This window comes from Prionailurus viverrinus, chromosome F1 (genome assembly GCF_022837055.1).
Source record: "Prionailurus viverrinus isolate Anna chromosome F1, UM_Priviv_1.0, whole genome shotgun sequence".
In the NCBI taxonomy this organism is placed as follows: Eukaryota; Metazoa; Chordata; class Mammalia; order Carnivora; family Felidae; genus Prionailurus; species Prionailurus viverrinus.
This window is the reverse complement of record NC_062577.1, coordinates 62,419,188-62,437,459: the sequence shown is the minus strand read 5'-3', so window position 1 is coordinate 62,437,459 and position 18,272 is coordinate 62,419,188. Positions and strand designations below refer to the sequence as shown.

At 59.3% G+C, this 18,272-nt stretch overlaps 1 protein-coding gene across 1 annotated transcript in view; it reads right to left on the bottom strand.

Annotated features, from left to right (window-relative positions):
* The window catches only part of KCNJ10 (potassium inwardly rectifying channel subfamily J member 10), an 18,175-nt gene extending 1,143 nt beyond the window's left edge, over window positions 1-17,032 (bottom strand). Inside the window, exons 1-3 of the mRNA XM_047839868.1 lie at window positions 17,000-17,032; window positions 15,543-15,740; window positions 4-528 (exon numbers count right to left, since the gene is read on the bottom strand). Of these exons, the coding sequence (XP_047695824.1) occupies window positions 4-528; window positions 15,543-15,740; window positions 17,000-17,032 (756 nt within the window). The remainder of the gene's footprint in view (window positions 1-3; window positions 529-15,542; window positions 15,741-16,999) is intronic.
* Window positions 17,033-18,272: the final 1,240 nt, after the last annotated feature.

The window sequence follows — 18,272 nt, the reverse complement described above, 5'->3', positions numbered from 1 at the left end:
GGCCCGCTTCTTGGGCCGCGCGATCTTCGCCAGGAAGGTGCCCGTGATGAAGATTTCCAGGATGGTGGTGAGCACCAGCTGGGCGATCAGCAGCACGATGGCCAGCGGGCACTCCTCGCTGATGTAGCGGAAGCCGTAGCCGATGGTGGTCTGGGACTCGAGGGAGAAGAGGAAGGCCCCCGTGAGCGTGTGCACCTGCACCACGCAGGGGGTGTGGTTGGCCGGGGGGCCCAGCTCCAGCAGGTCTCCGTGGGCCACGGCCACCAGGTACCACACCACGCCGAAGAGGAACCAGGTGCCCGCGAAGGTCGCGGAGAAGAGCAGGAGCTTGTAGCGCCACTGCATGTCGATGAAGGTCGTCCACAGGTCCTTGAGGTACAGGAAGCGCTTGTCGGCGATGTGCTCCATTCTGACGTTGCTGCGGCCGTCTTTTGTCAGCACCCTCCGCCGTCGGACCCCTGGGCCCACGAGGGGCCGGCTCTCCGTCTGCGTGGTCTGACTGTAGTACACCTTGGCCACCGACGTCATCTGGAGGGAGCGAGACGGCATAACGGGGGTTATTGCAGGAAGCCAGCCAACTCCTGGCCACCGCCCACGGCGAAGGAAGAAGTGACGTGCGTTTCGGGGTCACCGATCTTACCATTTAGCGCATATTTACTGAGCACTCGCTACGCGCCGGGCGCTGTGCAGGACGCTGGTAAGCCAACAATGCAAATGACCTCACCCTTGCTCTCCAAGAACTCCCAGCCTGGTGAGCCAGACACACATTCAGGGAGCAGATAATCGCAGGGAAGTCTGATCTTTGTGATTCTCTGTGACAAGCACAGGTCCTGGAAGGTGGGGCCAGAGGAAAGCGTTCTCCTGGTCTCTCTTCCCGCAAAACCAGTTCCGTCAAGATCTCTAATTCTGAAATAGGATCCCTCCCCACCCTCATGAATGGCAGGGCAAGAAAGACTATCCTGTTGAAATCCTTCCAGGCCACCCCCCCCCCCCCCGCCCCTGAAAACACACAAACCCTTCATTTCCCTGCCTTTCCCCTAGCCCCAGGGCAGTACTCACTGGTGACAACCAGGGGACTCATCTGGCTCAGAAAACAGCGGAAACTGCCCAACCCGCTACCCTCTGAGATGTTTTCTAAGGACCTGGACCATTTCACTGCATATTATTATTACTACTTTATCATCGCCATCACCATCATCTGTTTGCATCATCCGGGGGAATTCGGTCTGGGTCAGGTGGCGTTGGGAATAGCACGGGCAGGACCTGAGCAGAAAGAGCTGAGCGATGGGAAAGGAGGAGGGAACCACCACGCCGAAGCCTCCTGGCGGTGCAGAGGGAAATGCCAGGTCAGGGGCGGCAAAGGGGCCTTGACCGGGTGAGGTAGGAGAGTTGGTGTGGATTAGCGGTCATGTCCGCACAAGCTCAAATTCACGATCGCTGTTTGTCCTGATGGAAGAAAGTGGGACAAGGCTCCGAAATAAGAGACAGCTCGCTTCACGCAAGGTGCCGGTAGCTCTGCCCAAGGAGTAGCTTGTACTTTTCCAGCAGAGATAGGGTTTCAATCACTGAACCCTTGGACTCTGGATCTGATGACCAGACCTTCTGGGAAGGAGGAGGGTGATCTCCGGGGATTTGGGTCCTACTTGGAGAACAGAGAAGCTCATCTCCTTCTCCATTCCAAAAAATCTGGGCCATCGCATCATCATTCTTCACGCTGCTCCCTTACCCCATCTTCCCCACGGCCCGACATCTGGAAAACTAAATTGTTTGGGCCCGTTTAAACCCCCCACCCAAATAGACCCTGAATTGGCGGTCACCAATGGATGAGAATCCCGGAATGTTCAGAGGCAGCCAGGAGCCTGCTTACCAGCGCTCGTCCACTTGGGACCTTTGTCCACTTCCCAATACCCTTATCTACTTTGGAGCAAAAGGGAAGCTTTATAATCCTGAGGTTTGGAGAATTACGATTTCGAGCCCAGGTATAGCCCCCTTCAGCACTCAAGAGCAGCAGTAAAGACAAAGCACAGCCCCCGCATCTCTACCATTTTAAAGCTCGCCCATGAGTGTGCCTTCTCGTTTGATCCTCAAACTGGAAAAGATGTGGAACCTTCCTGAGAGACTCTGAGGAACTATTAGCGGATGGAGGAAGCCCTGGAAAGCTGTGGATGAGTGAACATAATTTTTTTATTTTAGTTTCTTTTTTTTATTTTTTTAATGTTTTTATTTATTTTTGAGAGAGAGAGAGAGAGAGAGACAGAGCACGAGTGAGGGAGGGGCAGAGAGAGAGAGGGAGGGAGACACAGAATCGGAAGCAGGCTCCAGGCTCTGGGCTGTCCGCTGATGCGGGACTTGAACTCTTGAACCGTGAGATCATGACCTGAGCCCAAGTCGGACGCTTAACCGACTGAGCCACCCAGGTGCCCCTAGGGTGGCGCAGAGAGGGCGAGAGAATCCCAAGCAGGCTCCTCACCGTCAGCAGAGAGCCTGATGCGGGGCTCGAACTCACAAACCGCGAGTTCGTGACCTGAGCCGAAACCAAGAGTCAGACGCTTAGCCGACTGAGCCACCCAGGCGCCCCTGTTTGCAACATTAATTTTATTCAGAACTATAGAACACGCGGCCACCAGTTACGAGGGTGACACAAAGCTGGGACAGATCGCAAATGCAAGGTCTGGGGCAGAATTAGGACCCAAAAGGAGCCAGAGGAATGAGCTAAGTCTAACAAAAAGGATAAATGTTGGGTTGCATATTTGGGCCCCAAAATTATCTGAGCAATTCCGGATCGCAAATACTTGGTTTCAAGGGCGATCACACGAACAGGGGTTTGGACCTGCTCTTGGAGCTCCAAGAGGAACCGCCAGCACCGATGAATCCACACCACAGAGGAAAAGAGTCCAGATCCAGACGACAAGGCACAATGTAACAATCAGGACAGCCAAACGTGAAAGAGCTTCTCCGGAGGCAGACAGCGCTCCGTGCCTGGGGGTGTCCAAGGGCAGGATGGACTTGCACTTCGCAGAGAGTCCACAGAGGAGGTGCAGGCTCTCACCTACCCTCACGGGGGACAGGATGCCTGCCCCTTCCGCGCCATCTCTACCCCGGACGTCCTAGGGCGACATTCGGGGACCCATCCTCAAAGTCCTAGCTTTGTGCTGAGGAGAGATTCCGCCTGACTTCAGGAACGGAAGCTCTTGGGGCCCAAGGGAAGCCTCGTTATCCTCCCCAAACAGTAGCCTGTGATGATGTTATCCCATCGCAGTCTGTAAAATCTGGAATTTGGCCCTCACACTATGAAGTAAGTACAGAAGTCATTAGAAACAGGCTCAGGAGGGGCGCCTGGGTGGCGCAGTCGGTTAAGCGTCCGACTTCAGCCACGTCATGATCTCGCGGTCCGTGAGTTTGAGCCCCGCATCAGGCTCTGGGCTGACGGCTCAGAGCCTGGAGCCTGTTTCTGATTCTGTGTCTCCCTCTCTCTCTGCCCCTCCCCTGCTCATGCTCTGTCTCTCTCTGTCCCAAAAATAAATAAACGTTGAAAAAAAAATTTTTTTTTAATTAAAAAAAAAAAAAAAAGAAAGAAACAGGCTCAGGAGATTTGCCCCAAGTAGATTAATGGTAGAGTTGGAACCAGAACCCAGGGCTTTGGGATCCGGTCCAGAACGCTTTTTTTTTTTTTTTTTTATTGTTGTTGTTTTTAAGTAGATTCCACACCCAACACGGGGCTCGAACTCCCAACCCCGAGATCAAGAGTCACGCGCCCCACCGACCGAGCCAGCCAGGCTCCCCCAGGACTTTTGCAACAACCGCTTCCGTGTACCCGGGCCCATTCTCACGGGTGCCGTGGTCTGGGGAAAGCGCCTCTGCGGGGCCCTGTGCAGGGAACACGGAGCCCGGCGTCGGGGCTGGGCGTTCACGGCACCGGACGGAGATTTTGGCCGCTGGCTGGAACTCTGTTGTGACAGCCGCCTCCAGCTGCGTGCCTGCGGTGCCAGCCTTTCTCTCCGCCTCGTCCGGCTGTCCCCCAGCTGCCACGCCACCTCCCACGGCCAGGCAGCTTTGTTCTCCGAGGGGGCGAGAGGCAGAAGCGGACAAACAATCCGCCACGCCCCCACCCCCAAGCTGGCCGGGCTCCTGGGAAGGGAGCAGCCCCAGCCCTGCCGGGCACACACACAGTCCTGCCTCCAGGGGGTGCTGTGTCCCCAACCCGGTCCCAGTCAGATCCCAGGGACACAGTCTGACAGTGAAACCAGCCCCCAAGTGGTGAACAGACGGAAGGGGGCACCATCAACTTCTCCCGTCTCTAAGGAATGTACTAATGATTCTTTCTCTAAGACCAGGGCCATCAGACCCACGGGGGTGTCCGGCCCGCTTCCCCCCAGCTCCAGACTCTCACGCTGCAGGTAACCTGGATCGGCCTGCGAGCTCGGGAGTCAGTTATTCTCCAGAATGGGTGGGTTTGTCAGAGCCCCTCTGGAGCACAGCTCTGCTCTGGAGCAAGGACACCCAGCGGTCGTGACCGTCGTGATTAAATCAATCCTACCGCTTTGGGGATCAAATGCAACCTCTGAGCCTAGCATTCAAGGCCCTGCATGGTTTAGTCTCTGCCTCTGCATGATTCCTGCCGCTTGTCCACCCGCACCCCGGGCTCCAGCTCCGCGGAGGGCCTCACCGCTTCACCCTTTCTGCCTTTGGACCTGCCGTGGCATCGCTGGCTCCGTGCCTGCCTGAGGACCTCCTGCCGATCTCTCAAAACTCGACTCGAGGGTGACTTGCCCCCTTTTTGAAGCCTTCCCTGACCATCCAAGAAATAATCGGTGCTCCCCATCCCCCAGGCCTCACCCCAGCGTGGGTCCGTGAAGCCTGGGCCTTGTACACATTCCTACGTTAGACCATCTGAGCGCTCTGCCGTTGTTTGTCAGCTGTGAGGTCTTCATTTAAGGCCGTGGACCGTGACTCTCGCCTGTTTCCCCAGCACCGGGTACAGTTTATTACCAAAGACTGAGGAAGGGGACGAAAGCTGATCTGGACCCAGAGAGGCCCGAGAGAGGGCTGCAGCCTTGGTTTAGCTCCCGGGAGACTGGCCGCCGAGCCTCCGGAGACCTCGAGGTGGAGCCGCGACACGGGGGGGGGGGAGGGACCCAGGCTTACCCTGGCTCCACTAATGCTGCAGGGGGTTACAGACACGAGCTTCAAAGGCAGGAGAAAGCAAGCCCCAAGGCACCCGTCCATCTCTCCTCTGGGTCAGCAGGAGGATGGAGAGAGAGACAGCTTGGCCGTGGCCGTGGACACGGGAGTGGGCCACGCCAGATGGAGAGAGAGCCTGAGCGTGGACGTGGCCATGGACACGGGAGTGGGCCACGCCAGATGGAGAGAGAGCCTGAGCTTGGCCGTGGCCGTGGACATGGGAGTGGGCCACGCCAGATGGAGAGAGAGCCTGAGCCTGCCCGTGGCCGTGGACACAGGAGTGGGCCACGCCAGATGGAGAGAGAGACTGAGCCTGGCCGTGGCGGTGGGCAGGGGAGTGAGCTACGCCAAGTTACGTGCCTGGAAAAGATGCGTCAACCCCCACCCGGGGCCGTGGCAGAAGGCACAGGGGAGAGCCGTGCACCTTCTAAACCGGTCAGGTTGGAGAGGCAGGGAAGGGACCCTGGGCAAAGGCTCCATCTGTTTCCTGTGACGACTTGCCTGAAAGGAGCTTTGGGCCCTAACACCACCTGTGTTCATTCCCCGATGTGAACGAATCCTGGGTTCCCGAACAGCTGAGGACGCCATCATCCTGAGTTACCACGCTCAGACTCTCGCCACGCCAACATGCGTCACACAACTGCCAATTTCCACTCGTGTCCCTTCCTCTCACCTCCCGGCCTGACGTCGGGTCCTCTCTGCCTTTCGGCCTCCCACTCACCTGTCCGCTCCTTCTCTCCCCGAGTCCTTCCCGCACTGCGACGCCCGCTCTCTCTCCCCGAAGCACACCTCCGATCACGAACCCGAGAGCATTTACCCAGGTTCAGTACCTACGGCGGATTAAGATCAGACTCCTTGTCTCGTGGCGGAGGAACCTGAGGCTGGGGGAGGTGACTGACTTGGAGTGTGCGGCTGGTCTCAGGCTCGGGTCCCCTGTCTCCCGAACCCACCGGCCTTTCATTATAGTGTCACCGTCTCAGTGCCGTCCCCAGCTCAGGAAATGTCCGTGTCTCTGCGTTATCGATCTAGGAGAGACCAGACTCGGCCGGGCATAGGTGGCCTTCCCTGATCTGTTTGCAAACCTCCTTTCCAGCCTCATCTCCCACCTCTTTTCTCCTATGGCTTTGGGCAAACCAGCTGGTCCCTGCCCTACGCACCCATGCGTTCGTGCTCTTCTCCCTCCCTCGCCTCCCCTCTGTCCTTGTCCCTACGTACCGAAATATCCTTCAGAGCCCAGGATAAATGAAGCCCCTGATCCCCACGGCTTCACTTAATACCTCCCTCCTCTGACCCTCCATATACACGCGCAGATATATCACCGTCTGTACGTTTTGTGGGACATCGATCTGGCATAGCGCCCATCTTCCGCTACAAATAAGCTTACTGAAGTAAGGATTCAGGCATACTACGTTTTCACTACCCTGACGCACGATTAGGACACAGAGTAGGTGCTCCAGGAGTATTTCTGGAGTGAGCGAATGAGCAGAAGGGAGAGAACGGACCGCCCCTTCCCGCACGGTGGGAGCTCTCGTCCCGCACGGACGGACAGAACTTCGCTCGGGCCCAGAGCCTCTCCTCCGAGGCTCTCCATCCTCCCTCCCTCTTGGTCTGCTCTTGACTTTTCATATGTTTTCTCTTTCTCCTGAACACACGGAAACCCCAATAACTGGTCGCCAACACTAACAGATGTGCAAGCAAGGAAAAGATGTCCTCGTGTGTAATGACGCGGCCGCCGCGGGAAGAACCCGGCAGTTCCACGCATTTACACGACAGACGCTTTCTTCAGCGCCTCCTGCGTGCCACATTCTAAGGACGACAGACCCCGGAGCCACAGAGATGAATTCGACGTAGGTTCTGGCCTCGAGGACCTGCCAAGCCCAAAGGGAGGCAGCCATAAAGCAGGCAGGAGGTGGTAAGGGCCACAGACGAGGTATCCGTGAGACACTGGGGGGATGTGCAAAGGGCAGGGCGACATTTGGCTCAAGGGAGCACTCCATAAGAATGTTAGTATCCCCTTTTAGGCCAGGAAACCAACTCAGTGACTACCAGCCAGGAGTTGGGTTTTCCCTCCATACCTGGCTGTCTCACTCAAGAAAGGCTTTTACAGAGAAAGGTGGCATTGGGACCGGCGGGTCTGAAGGTTAGCCAGGATTTAGACACTTGGAGGCTGGGGGCTAGGGGGTCAGAGAGAAGGTGCTTCCAGGGAAGGGGAGGAGAGAGAGGGGAAGGAAAGGGGAGGGCAAGGGAGGGGAGGGGAGGGGACGAAGCTGACATTCGGGGAGGCCAGGAGACACAACCTACAAGCAATAGAGCCAAGCTTTTGGCTGGATTCCAAAGTCCTTCCTCCTATAGCTTCAGGCTAATACTAGTGAATTTGCCTCCACTGGGCAAGTTCCACACTCAGCCCCCAGAGGAGGTGACGCTTCGACCTGCTGACAGGTTAGCAGGACAGCAGTGTCCCCAGCAGTGACACCCAGAGTGCATCTCATGATTGGCGGTGATGCTCTTTTATTGTGATCTCTGCGTCCCATGATCTGTTCTCTTAGGCTGGCGTGGCAGGTCCCTACTGTCCCCATTTCCTCCTCGGACTCTGCTCCCAACTGCCTTCCCACCTCTTCCGCCTTCCTTGCTGCCCACTCGGCCCCTGGTACGTCGTGCCGGCTGATACTAACGAGCGTTTCCCCTTCCGTCCTTGTCACCTTCCTGTCGGTCTGCTCCCCCCGCGCACATCTGTCTGGATCGTCCCTCAGCCTCCCGTGTCTCACCCTGGAGATGTGCTTTGTGAAGGTGGCGAGGTGCAGGCAGAGCTCAGAGCTGTGAATTCCCCATCACACTCTGCCCTCCGTCTACATCCTGAGGCCCAGGGGTCAGGAGAGGCATTGTAAGCCCCCTACCCTCCTGTTCTCCCCACTTCCTCCCTCCAGGAAAGAGCCTCTTGATCTAGGGGCTGGAAATGGGATCAGAAAGGGGAGGCAGTTTCCTCCGGGACCCGCTCTTGCTGTGAATCAGTCCAGTCGCTTTAGGCTCAAAGGTGTCCCTGAAGCCACCACTAGGGGGCGTGGGCATCAAGAGTGTCTGGCTGGAAACCGGCCTTTGGGGTACCCGCGGGATCCGTGCCAGCACCTGCCCACCTCGCTCAAGTGCTGTGTGTTGGGCAAGCCCTGTACACAAAGTGAGGGGTATGAGGCACCATCGGCCTCAGAACCCGAGGCCAGGCTCACCCGGGACAGCGAGCGAGGCGTGTGTCTGAGCACAACATCCTGGAGGTGGAAGGAGGCAAAAAACAAGGGTGTTTTAAGACCCTGCCAGGAGCTAAGAGGCGACGCTACCGCGTGCAGAGTGGGCTGGACGGGGAAGCAAGAAACTTAGGGGCCAGCCTCATCTCTGCCACTGACAGCGGTGACCTTGGGCAGTGTCCGAGCCCATCAAACCATCGTTTCCTTAATCGGGGACTAAGGGCGTTTGTTGCATCGGCCCCCCACTTCTCAGACTAGTGGGCCAGGAGGTCCTCGAGGCCACAGGCTTAAATGCATCTTTCCTGTGGTTTCAATTTTGCTCAAAGACTTTGAGGGGAAATCTTATTTTCATCCTAAACCAACAACAGACAGAGAGTGGAATGAAAATTTTACCTAATTTAAAAGACAAAAGAGATGTCAAGGACATCCGACGTGTGACAGGTGAGGGCTCATGTCTGTATCTTCTCAGGGAACATTCCCTCCCCTCTGCCTTTCAGGACCAGTTGGTGGGTCCGTCTCCGGGGCGCTGTGTCTGAGGATTATCAAGGTCCCTCCTGGCTTTAAGACCCCGCGTCCGGCCCGAGCCCTCCCCCCACGTCGGGGGAGAGAGAGAGGAAACAGCCACTCAGCCTCCTGTCCCCAAATATATTATCTCTTCTTTGGACACTGACTGCAAGTTGAATAGCGACCCTGGAGGCTTCCAAGGAGATGGCTGGGCAGCTTTGGGGCCTGAAAAGAAGCAGTTCTGGGCTTCCGAGTGCTCTTAACGCAGAGAGGGGGAGAGGGGAAGAGGGACGGGTACGAGAGGGAGGCCAGTAAGAAAAGTGCCAGGTTACATAAGCCCTCGAGGCTGCAAGAAAAATGGACTTGGTTTGGGGTTCTTTTCAGACGGGATGGCTTTATTCATTAATCTCCCTCCTGTCCTGCCCCAAAGAAAATAAACAAATAGAAAGGAAGCCAGATGCTCCCTGGAGGTGGAGGTGGGGACAGGAGGGCAGCGAGCGTGTCCGGGGGCCTGCCTTTCCAGCTGAGCCACTATTCCCTCTGCCCGCCACCCTCGGCCTCCGTCCCCTTCCCTCCCATCCTCTGGCCTCGGCCTGACACCAAGGCCCTGGCCCAGGGAAGAATAGGCTTTTCTTCCCTTGTGTCAACGTTTGGAAAGTTCTCCTAGTCTGATCAAAAGAGAGGATAAAAGCCGTCAAAGCATTTCCTGGGAGCCTGTGACCCCTGTCTGGCCCTGCTGACCCCTCTGTGTGTTTTCCAGTCAAGAGAGGGAGGGACACAGATGGGGCCATGTCAGATGTTCTCCTCCGTCCAGGCACCACCCCTGCCTGTCAGCGTGGGCTGATCGGGGAGCACTGCCCCTTCCTCTGCCCCCATCCCTCCCCCCCCCCCCCGGCAGTGTCTCTTGCCCCCTGCAAGCAGGGAACCATGTTCCTGCAGAGAACTGCCCAGAGGGTGGCATCTCGGGGACCCCCTCTTTCCCCAGCTGGATGGAGGATGACTTCCGGTCACGTGCGGCAAATGGGCACCGCCTCCTTGACGCCCCTGCCTCCCCACCCTTCACCCCTACCCCGAACACACCTCCCTCCCCGACTCATCACGCGGGCCAGCGTCCGCTCCTACCCAGCGTCTAGGGCAGCGAGGCCGCACATCCCGGTCCTGTGCGGGGAACTTGGCCCCGGGCAGGGTTCAGCTGAGGACGAAGGGTGTGCCACTGCCCACTCAGTCCCAGCCCCGGCAATCCCAAGAGCCTCCCGGCCCGGCCCCGCTTGGGTCCTCACCTCAGAGCAACAACTGCCCCCAGATGTCAACCCACCCCTCCTCACCTCGACGGGGGAGACCTCGGGGGGTCCGGGCGAGTTGGGTAGAAGCAGGGCGAGGACCGAGAGGTCTGCGGGGCTCCTGAGAGTCTCCACGGGGGAATCTATACCCAGCTGATGCCCCAAGATGCTGGCTGAGGGCATCATCCTCGCGGAGAGGTTGGTTATGAGTGGGAGAGTTCGCCCCCGGCTGCGCCGAGGGGCCGTCCAGAGCGCAGACAGGTGCGGGGGAGTGGAGGAGACCAGGCTGTCACCAGACGTGCCCCTCAGCCCCGCGCGGGAGATTACCTCCCCGCCACCAGGGGGCAGGGCTCCACCGCTCTGCGTGCTCCCTGCCTGCTCCCCCCACCCCCCACCCCATCCAACCTCTCCGGCCCCCTCCCCGGCCCTCTCCTTTCACCGTTAGGTTGAACCGTAAGAAATTGCCAATCAAAACAAAAAACCAGGTCCCGTGTCAGCAATATCAAATGGTTCGATATGTTAATACTTAATAACAACAAAGGTAAAAGCATCCGCCACCTCAGAGCACGTTAGAGGCAAGTGCCCTGGGTCGCAAGCTGGCGGTGGTTAGTGCTGCAGGAGCTCTCTCCAAGGTCACAGCTGACCTTCCCATCGCCACAGCCAAGGGCGTTTCTGGGGCCCTGACGCCAGCAGTCTGCAGCACCTGGCCCCGGGGCCAGTGGTCCCTTCTTGGCACTCTGTCCTCTGGCCCTTCTTGCGATGTGGTGGGGACTCCCCGCCCCCGCCCCCTGGTTTGGGAGATGTAGGTCCCCTCTTAAATGGCCCTGCTCCTTCCAGGCTTCGAGACTTGGGGCAAATGGGTTAAAGTCTCTGCGTCTCCCTTCCCTTCACCTGCACGGAGGCTGGCGCAGGGCCTGCCCGTGGAGGTGGGGGCTTCCAGGAGAGCTCGGTGCAGGGTCCCCAGGTCGCGGAGCCCTCTCTCCCTCCCCGCCTGTCCTCCAGGCTCTCTGCCACCCGTGCCTGGCTGTTTCCTCTGCACCCAGCCCTTTTGCCGTGGCCTCTCCTCTGCCCCTGACTGTGGGCCCCACCCTTGGTGTTCATCTCCCGCCACTCTGTGGCCCTTCCTCAGCTGCCCAGCCCTCCCTCCTCACCCCTCCTCACCTCTGCCCTCTGTCTGGAGCATTCCAGCGTCAGGTCAGCGTGCTCGACGCCTGTCCTCTCTCCTCCAGGGGGTGGAGGCAGTCCCCTCGGGCTGTCCCGTCTTCACAGAACTGCCATCCATTCAGAACCTTAGAGTCACCCTGGGCTCCCCTCCAGCCCCATATCCGGATGGGCGTCTCTCCGTCTCCCCTGAGGCGGCCTTAGTTCAGCCTTGGATTCTCCCTCACCTCCGCCAGGCGCCAGGCGCTGCAGTGATCTGGCCTCCCTGCCTCCGGCCTCACCTTCCTCCCCTGCTCCCCTCAGCTGCCCCAGGCCCTTCAACAACACGGATGCCTCCCATCCCATCGTGCTGCCTGAAATCTGATGGGCTCCACGGCTTTGGCAGCTTCCTGACATGCCCTCCCCACCCCCCATCCCATTCTACTCTGATGACCACAGCCTCTTCTTCCAGCACTTGTCCCTAAGCACCCCCTCCTCTGGCCGTAGACGGACCGTTCACTCTTGACCATGGCCTTCAGTCGGCCTGCTTGTGCCCGCGAGGGGCTCCTGCGCTTCCCCAGCCTCGGAGCCCTCGGCAGACGCCCGCTGTCTCCCTGCCACATCTTCCGTGTAGCACGTCCGGCTCCTTCTCCAGAGACCGCCAGCCCCCGGAAGGTGGCGACCAGCCGTAGTTATCTCATAACCTTCCCGTCTCTGTGTTTAACCCAATTGTTTAACATGGAGGAAGGACTTAGACTGGAAACCCCCAGTCTGACCCCGGGGGGAAGGGGATGTCAACCACACAGCCCGGGGGCCATCGCACACCCCACCCCCCCACCCCTAGCAGATATCACCCGTTCAGACCTTTGCTCGCTGAGCCTCGGAATCTTCCTCAACATGGTGGCCCAGAGAACCATTTCAGTCAAGCGGAGTTAGCCTCGCAAGCAAAGCCTATTAGTTTTCCTGGCCTGTCTGGGTCACAGCCAAAGTCCTTACCTATTCTTTCCCACTATTTGCCATCCTGGTCTGGGTCCTTTTCTAGCTATGGGAACTCCAGTCAATCTCTTAATCTCTGCGGGGCTCAGTTTCCTCACCTAAGGAGGCAATAAAACCTTCCATTGTATGGTCAGGATCACATGAGATGAAGTACGTGAAATCTGTAAGGCCCTTATGCAAATATGAAGATATTATTATTATTATCCTACTTTGCAGATGAAGGAAAGTGTCTACAGAATTAGAGGAAGCGGGGCTCAGAGAGACAAAGTGTCTCGCTGACGTTTGTTCAATGGCTCAGCCCGAACGTCTGTCTCCGAGCCCCGTGGCCCTTCACCCGCCCCGCCTCTCCATATGCCAGGGGTTTGATGATGCTCCTTTTTCAGGGGAACAGTGACTCGTGGGGTAAGATTGACTGTGGCCCCAGAATCGGAAGAGGCTTCCAATGCGCTATTCTCCATCCCACCTCCTGATCATTCCCAAGATGAGGCTCCCTGCAAAACCCTTTCAACCTGCCAAGAGGTAGGGAACGTGTGGGATGCAGAAGGGCCACATTCCTCAGTGACTCCCTTCGACCCTGTGCCCTCCTGCTTGGTCCCCGCCTTGGTGGCTCCAGGCAGCTGGCAAGCTTCTCAAAGCCCGGGATGGCCAGGCCCCAGGAGATAAGGGCTCTGGTGGGAAGGCCGGCGAGCCACCGAGAGCTGTCACCAGATCCGCCGGCAGGGTCTGAGAAACTAGACAGGAGCCAAGCTGATGGGACCTTAGGGTCCCAGGGACCAGTGGGGCTCCCTGCCTGAGTTAGGACGGGGCCCTGAAAGCGTCCACGCACTTTCTTGTCTGTGGCCTTAGAAGTTGCCGGGCCCGGGGTGCTAGAAGGTCCGAGAGCGTAGGGGACGGGGAGCCAGAAGAGATGCTCCCCGGTGTGGAAGGACATCAGAAGCAGCTCCTATGGGGTCATCGTACCTGCCCCCCTCCTTCCAGGAAGGAAGCAGCCCCTCTTCCCCAACAGGGGACTGTTTTCGGAACTGATTCCTGAACTGTATTTTGCTCGTCTTTGTGTGCTCTGCAGTGCCCAGAATGGAGCTGGGCTATTTCTTACAAGAGCCCATCGGATTGCGCCCCCACGTGACTCTTTCTTCCCTCCGGCCCCTTTCCCGTGTGTGACATCCTTCAGCCCCGGGAGGTCCCGCCTCCCAGCTTCCCTTAGGAACAGGTGGGGACACTGACCCGGTCTCCCCATCAGCCTCTAAGCCTTTATTCGGGGTGAAGAGCTGGGTTTTCCATAGCTTCCCTCAGCCCACCTCCGTCACACCCTCCGGACTCTCTCTAGTGGGGGTCCAGATGGGGAAACTGAGGCCAACAGCAGGTGCACAGTGCTCGGCGGGACAGCTTCCACGCCAGATGTCCAGAGTCTCCTGTGGGAGGTAGACCCTCTGCACGGTCTAGGGTCAGACCACTCTGGACTTGAGCTTCTCCCTGGACCGACCACGTGCTCCTGGTGAGCCCAGTGCCACCCGTGCCCGAGTACCGAGTGCCAGAGGGCTCAGCTTGGAAGAATGGGAGGAGAAGCCCGAGAAAGAGGATGGTGAGGAGGGGGAGAGGGAGCAGACGACCCACCTCGAAAGCCCCAGAATTACAGTTGGGATGGAATCGGGGATAACCGGTCTCTGCCGGCCTCCCCAGCATCAGCGTCCTCTGTCTTCTCTCTGCCCTCGCGGTGTCCCCTGTGCAGTCACGCCAAGCCTCTCCCAGGCCTTGGACAGGCCATGGCTTCCTCTTACCAACAGCTCTCGGCAAACACTGGGGCCTCGTCTGGGAAACCCTCTGCCCCCTCCCGCTGGGCCTGGTCAATCCCTACCCTCCTCCCAGGCCTCAGCTGAGAGGCCACGGTCTCCGGGAAGCCTCTGCAGACGCCCACGCCCCCCACGTGGGTTGCCAGGAACGTCACTGCCCGCCTGTCAATGGTGTGCAAACCAGACCCACGAGGTTACCGACTGGCCCAGGTGACCACAGGCCAAAGTGTGTTTGCAGCCGAGTCCACGCTTTCCACCTTGCCACCTCAGGGTCACGGAATGCGCATGCTGGGAGGTCCCTGGGTCATCCAGGCGGATTCCCCGGGTTTCCTGAAGAGGAAGCAAGGCCCAGGAAAAACAAGCGACTTCCCTACAACCTCATAGCTGGCCAGCAGCGCACGTGATTTCTGGTCAGAATCAGAGCAAGAACCGCTGACTTCTTCCTCGTCCCAACCTCTCTTCCCATGAGACTCTTCACTGACCTGGGGTCTCGAAGAGCCAGATGCCAACCTGGGAACATGACCCACTGAGCTCGTCCCCTGTCCACCCACAGCCACGGCCCAGGGCACAACCCCCTCCCATCCTCAGGCCTCCAGAATCCCCTCGGCCTTGCGGCCGCCAGCCCAGAACTAGGCCAACAAGGAGAGAGCTAAAAGGAACAGTGAAAATGCGGGCCTGCAGGGAGGGGACGGATTCAGGGGTGCTCTCTGCTGGGGGCTAAGAAATGCTCAAGGGACTTCTTTGAGAGACCTGGGAATCCCACAGTGCACCGGGGCCCTGCGCGTCATGGGAACTACCTCCCAGGCCAACCAGCCTCTGTCCAATGGAGACCAAAGGCGGTCCCCTCTGTCATCGGGGACAGTGAGCTGACCACTTCTTTCCGTCCTTCCCCTTTGCCTCGTAATACCTCGTACCCGGGAAATGCCTCCTGTTCCGTCTAGATGCACTGACTGCTATCTAAACAATTTTTTTTTAAGTTTTATTTATTTATTTTGAGAGAGAGCGCGAGTGGGGGAGGGACGGAGAGAAACGGAGAAAGAATCCCCAGCAGCCTCCACACCATCAGCACCAAGCCCGACGCGGGGCTCGAACTCAAACCGTGAGATCATGACCTGAGCCGAAATCAAGAGTCAGATGCTTAACCGACGGAGCCAGCCCGGCGCCCCGAAGCAATCTAATCTTACCTTCACCCCTGGTGGAGATGGGGACCCCAAGGCACCCTGTTCTTATGATGCATATTCAGGGACTGAGCCACCTTCCCAGCCAGGGGTCCATTCCCTTTTGACCCTGGGGCTCCTGGTTCTATGTGCAGAGCCACCCCTGACCCTCACACAGGGGGCCTAAGGGGGCCCCGCCGTCACCCAAGAGGGAGTCTGTCTACCCACCCCCCCTCACTCTACTTATTTCTCACCCACCTTCCCCACTCGAAGACAAGAAGGAGGCAGGAGCGGCATGAAGGCACTAACGAGACACTTGTAGATTCTAGATGAGTCTAGAACTAGATTCAGAGGTGGCTGCCCTCCATCCTCCCTCTCACAGGGACTGACGGCCTGAGTGCAGCCGGGGCGCCCATGGCACCCTCCTTCTCCACCAGGGGACGCGTGAAGGGAAATCTGGAGGCAGAAGAACCACACCAGGGAGTAAGGCCCGGGCGGGGGGGGGGGGGTGCTCCTACATCAAGAAGACGGATGGATGAGGCAGCTTAAGCAGAACCCGGCAGCCAGAGGGGGGGCATTGGAGGGGGGGGGCGTTAAACAGCCAAAGGGTCCTGTCGATTCTGACATAAGGGAAACATCGTGGAGATCAACGTCCAACGACCCTCGCAGGCGAGGGACCCAACATCTGGAGCCGTCCATCTAAGGAAGTTGCTGCAGGTGCTGTGACCCCATCTGCCGCCCCAGGTCTTGGGGTCCTACTGGGCCCTCTGTCCCTTCCCTTTTTAGACTGCTTGCTCCCGGCTTCCAAAGGATGCCCCAGACCAGAATAGCAGGGGAGGGAGGCATAGACATCCCGGACGGATCCTTGAACAAACGGAGGGTGTTAGCACGGAAGGTCAGAGCCAGGCATCTGAAGGACTTTTAAACACAGATCCCGAACCCTAAAGCCTAGCTAAGGAACCGGCGGGGTTTCTCCCTCCAGCCATCCAGAATCAATGGCAGGAGTGGGGCCGACGTGAGGGCAGGAAATGAACAGAGGTAGGGTCACCCTGCCCTGGGACAGTGGAAGGGTCAAGGTGACTTTCTGAGGTCCCTTCTAGACCCAGAATCCTCTTTAAGGTCCCTGTACCTGCTGTTCTCCCCACCCCCCCCCCAGCACTCCCCCAACCCCACCCCAGGGAAGGTGGGGACTGACAGTGACCAGTCCCAGCCTACCACCTGTACACGTGGCGTCACCTCCCAGAGCCCTAGTGGGAGACGGGAAATGAGGACTGCCCCGTCGACCTCTCGGGCCACCAGGGGCTGTGACACGGGGCGCGTTGGGCAAAAGCAAGGGACAGTCACACTGGACCTGCGCCGGGCGGGCTGGGTTTGCTCGTGGCGCACAGCTCCCCTCTGCGCGCTCGGCTCGGCGGTGGGGCGGGGTTCCTGGCCCCCGAAACCCCCGAGGTGAGGCGAGGTGGGAGCTGCACTCAGTTCAGCAGAGGAGGCCGTGTCCGTGGTTAACGTATAAGCGGTCAGGTCTGGGGCAGCGGGACATTACCCGCCCCAGGGCTACATTCTTGAGGTCACAACAAGTGCAAACTTGTTATAACCTGTGTTGGAGCAGCAGGGGGCAGAGAGGGCAAGGGGGGGTGGCGCTGAGCCGCCAGCGGCTGGCAGAGGGGTGCAAAGGGGATGAGGGGTGGGGCGCGGCCGTGCAGGTGCATACGCACGTGGGTGGCGGGAGGACCGAGGTCCGGGCACATCCGCTCCGGCGTGCGTGTGGGATCCGTGTGTGGGGCTGCATAGATGAGTGTGTGCCTGTGTGTCTCTGCATATATGAGCCCAGTGGAGGAGGAGCGGAGGCGGGCAGCCGCGGGCCCGGCCCGGGCATGTGGAACGGAGGAGTGGGCGCTGGGGACACCCCTTCCCCTTCGCTGGCCTCCCAGAGCCTGCAACCCAGCTCCATCCACGGACTGCACCCTCCCCCCCCAACCCCCTCCCCATGAGCTAGGGGCCTCTCCCCACCAGTGCCCAGCTCCCCAGCCTGCCCCGGGGGTGGGGGGGAGGGTCGCCTCTTGCCCATCCCCCCTGGCCCTGGGCCCACTCCCCCGCGCTCTCTTGGCCCTCCGGACACTGGGGCGGGTGGGGGTGGTGGTGGGGGGAGGCTCTGAAAGCAGGTGACTGTTTGGGGGAACTCAGGGACAGAGCCCCCATTGTGCCCGCCCCGGAGCCGCCTCAATGGAGCTCTCTGGCACAAAGGGGCTTTGACAATGGGCAGGCCATTAGTATGCAGGGCCAGCCCCTCAGCCCTCTCCCTGTCCCACAGCCCAGAGGAGGGAGCTGGGGGGCTGCTGGCCCTGCCTGTGGAGGCAGGGGGTGGGGCAGGGCCGAGACTGGAGAGATCTTAGTCCCTGGGGGCTCCCCTAGGGAGACAACAGAGGGAGCCTCGCCTAGGGCCCCCAAACCAGCCACTGGCCACAAAGGCCTTTGCAAGTGGAAAAAGCCACGGGACCGGTCACGATGGGGGAGGGGAGCACTCTGGGGGCCAGGCCGGGCCACCGGGAAAGAAGCAGGTGGGCAGTCTGAGCCCACCCACTTTTTGCCTCAGTTTCCCCCATCTATTACCATCTCTTGCCCTCTATTCCAGGGAGTGGTGTGGGCAGGAGACACGGAGCAAGGTCTCAAACTTCAGCCTGAGGGTCTCCGGAGTTGTCGGGCTGGGGGGCTGCAGGTCGGATCGGGACCGCCACCGGATGCAAAATCGGTGTGTACGGGGAATGGGGGTGAGGCAGCCAGGGTGTCTGGGCTTCTGAGGAAGGCGGCACCTGCAGCCCCAGCTCCGGCTCCGGCTCTGGGGAGCGTGGCCGAAGGGCCAGAGAGCCAGGGCCAGCGGTGCTGCAGGGTGTGTGTGGCTGCCTCGGGCCTCCCCCACGCTGTGGGCAAGAGGTCCTCCTGCCCAGGGGGGCCCCGCACCCTCCTCCACCCACCGCCACCACGGGCACC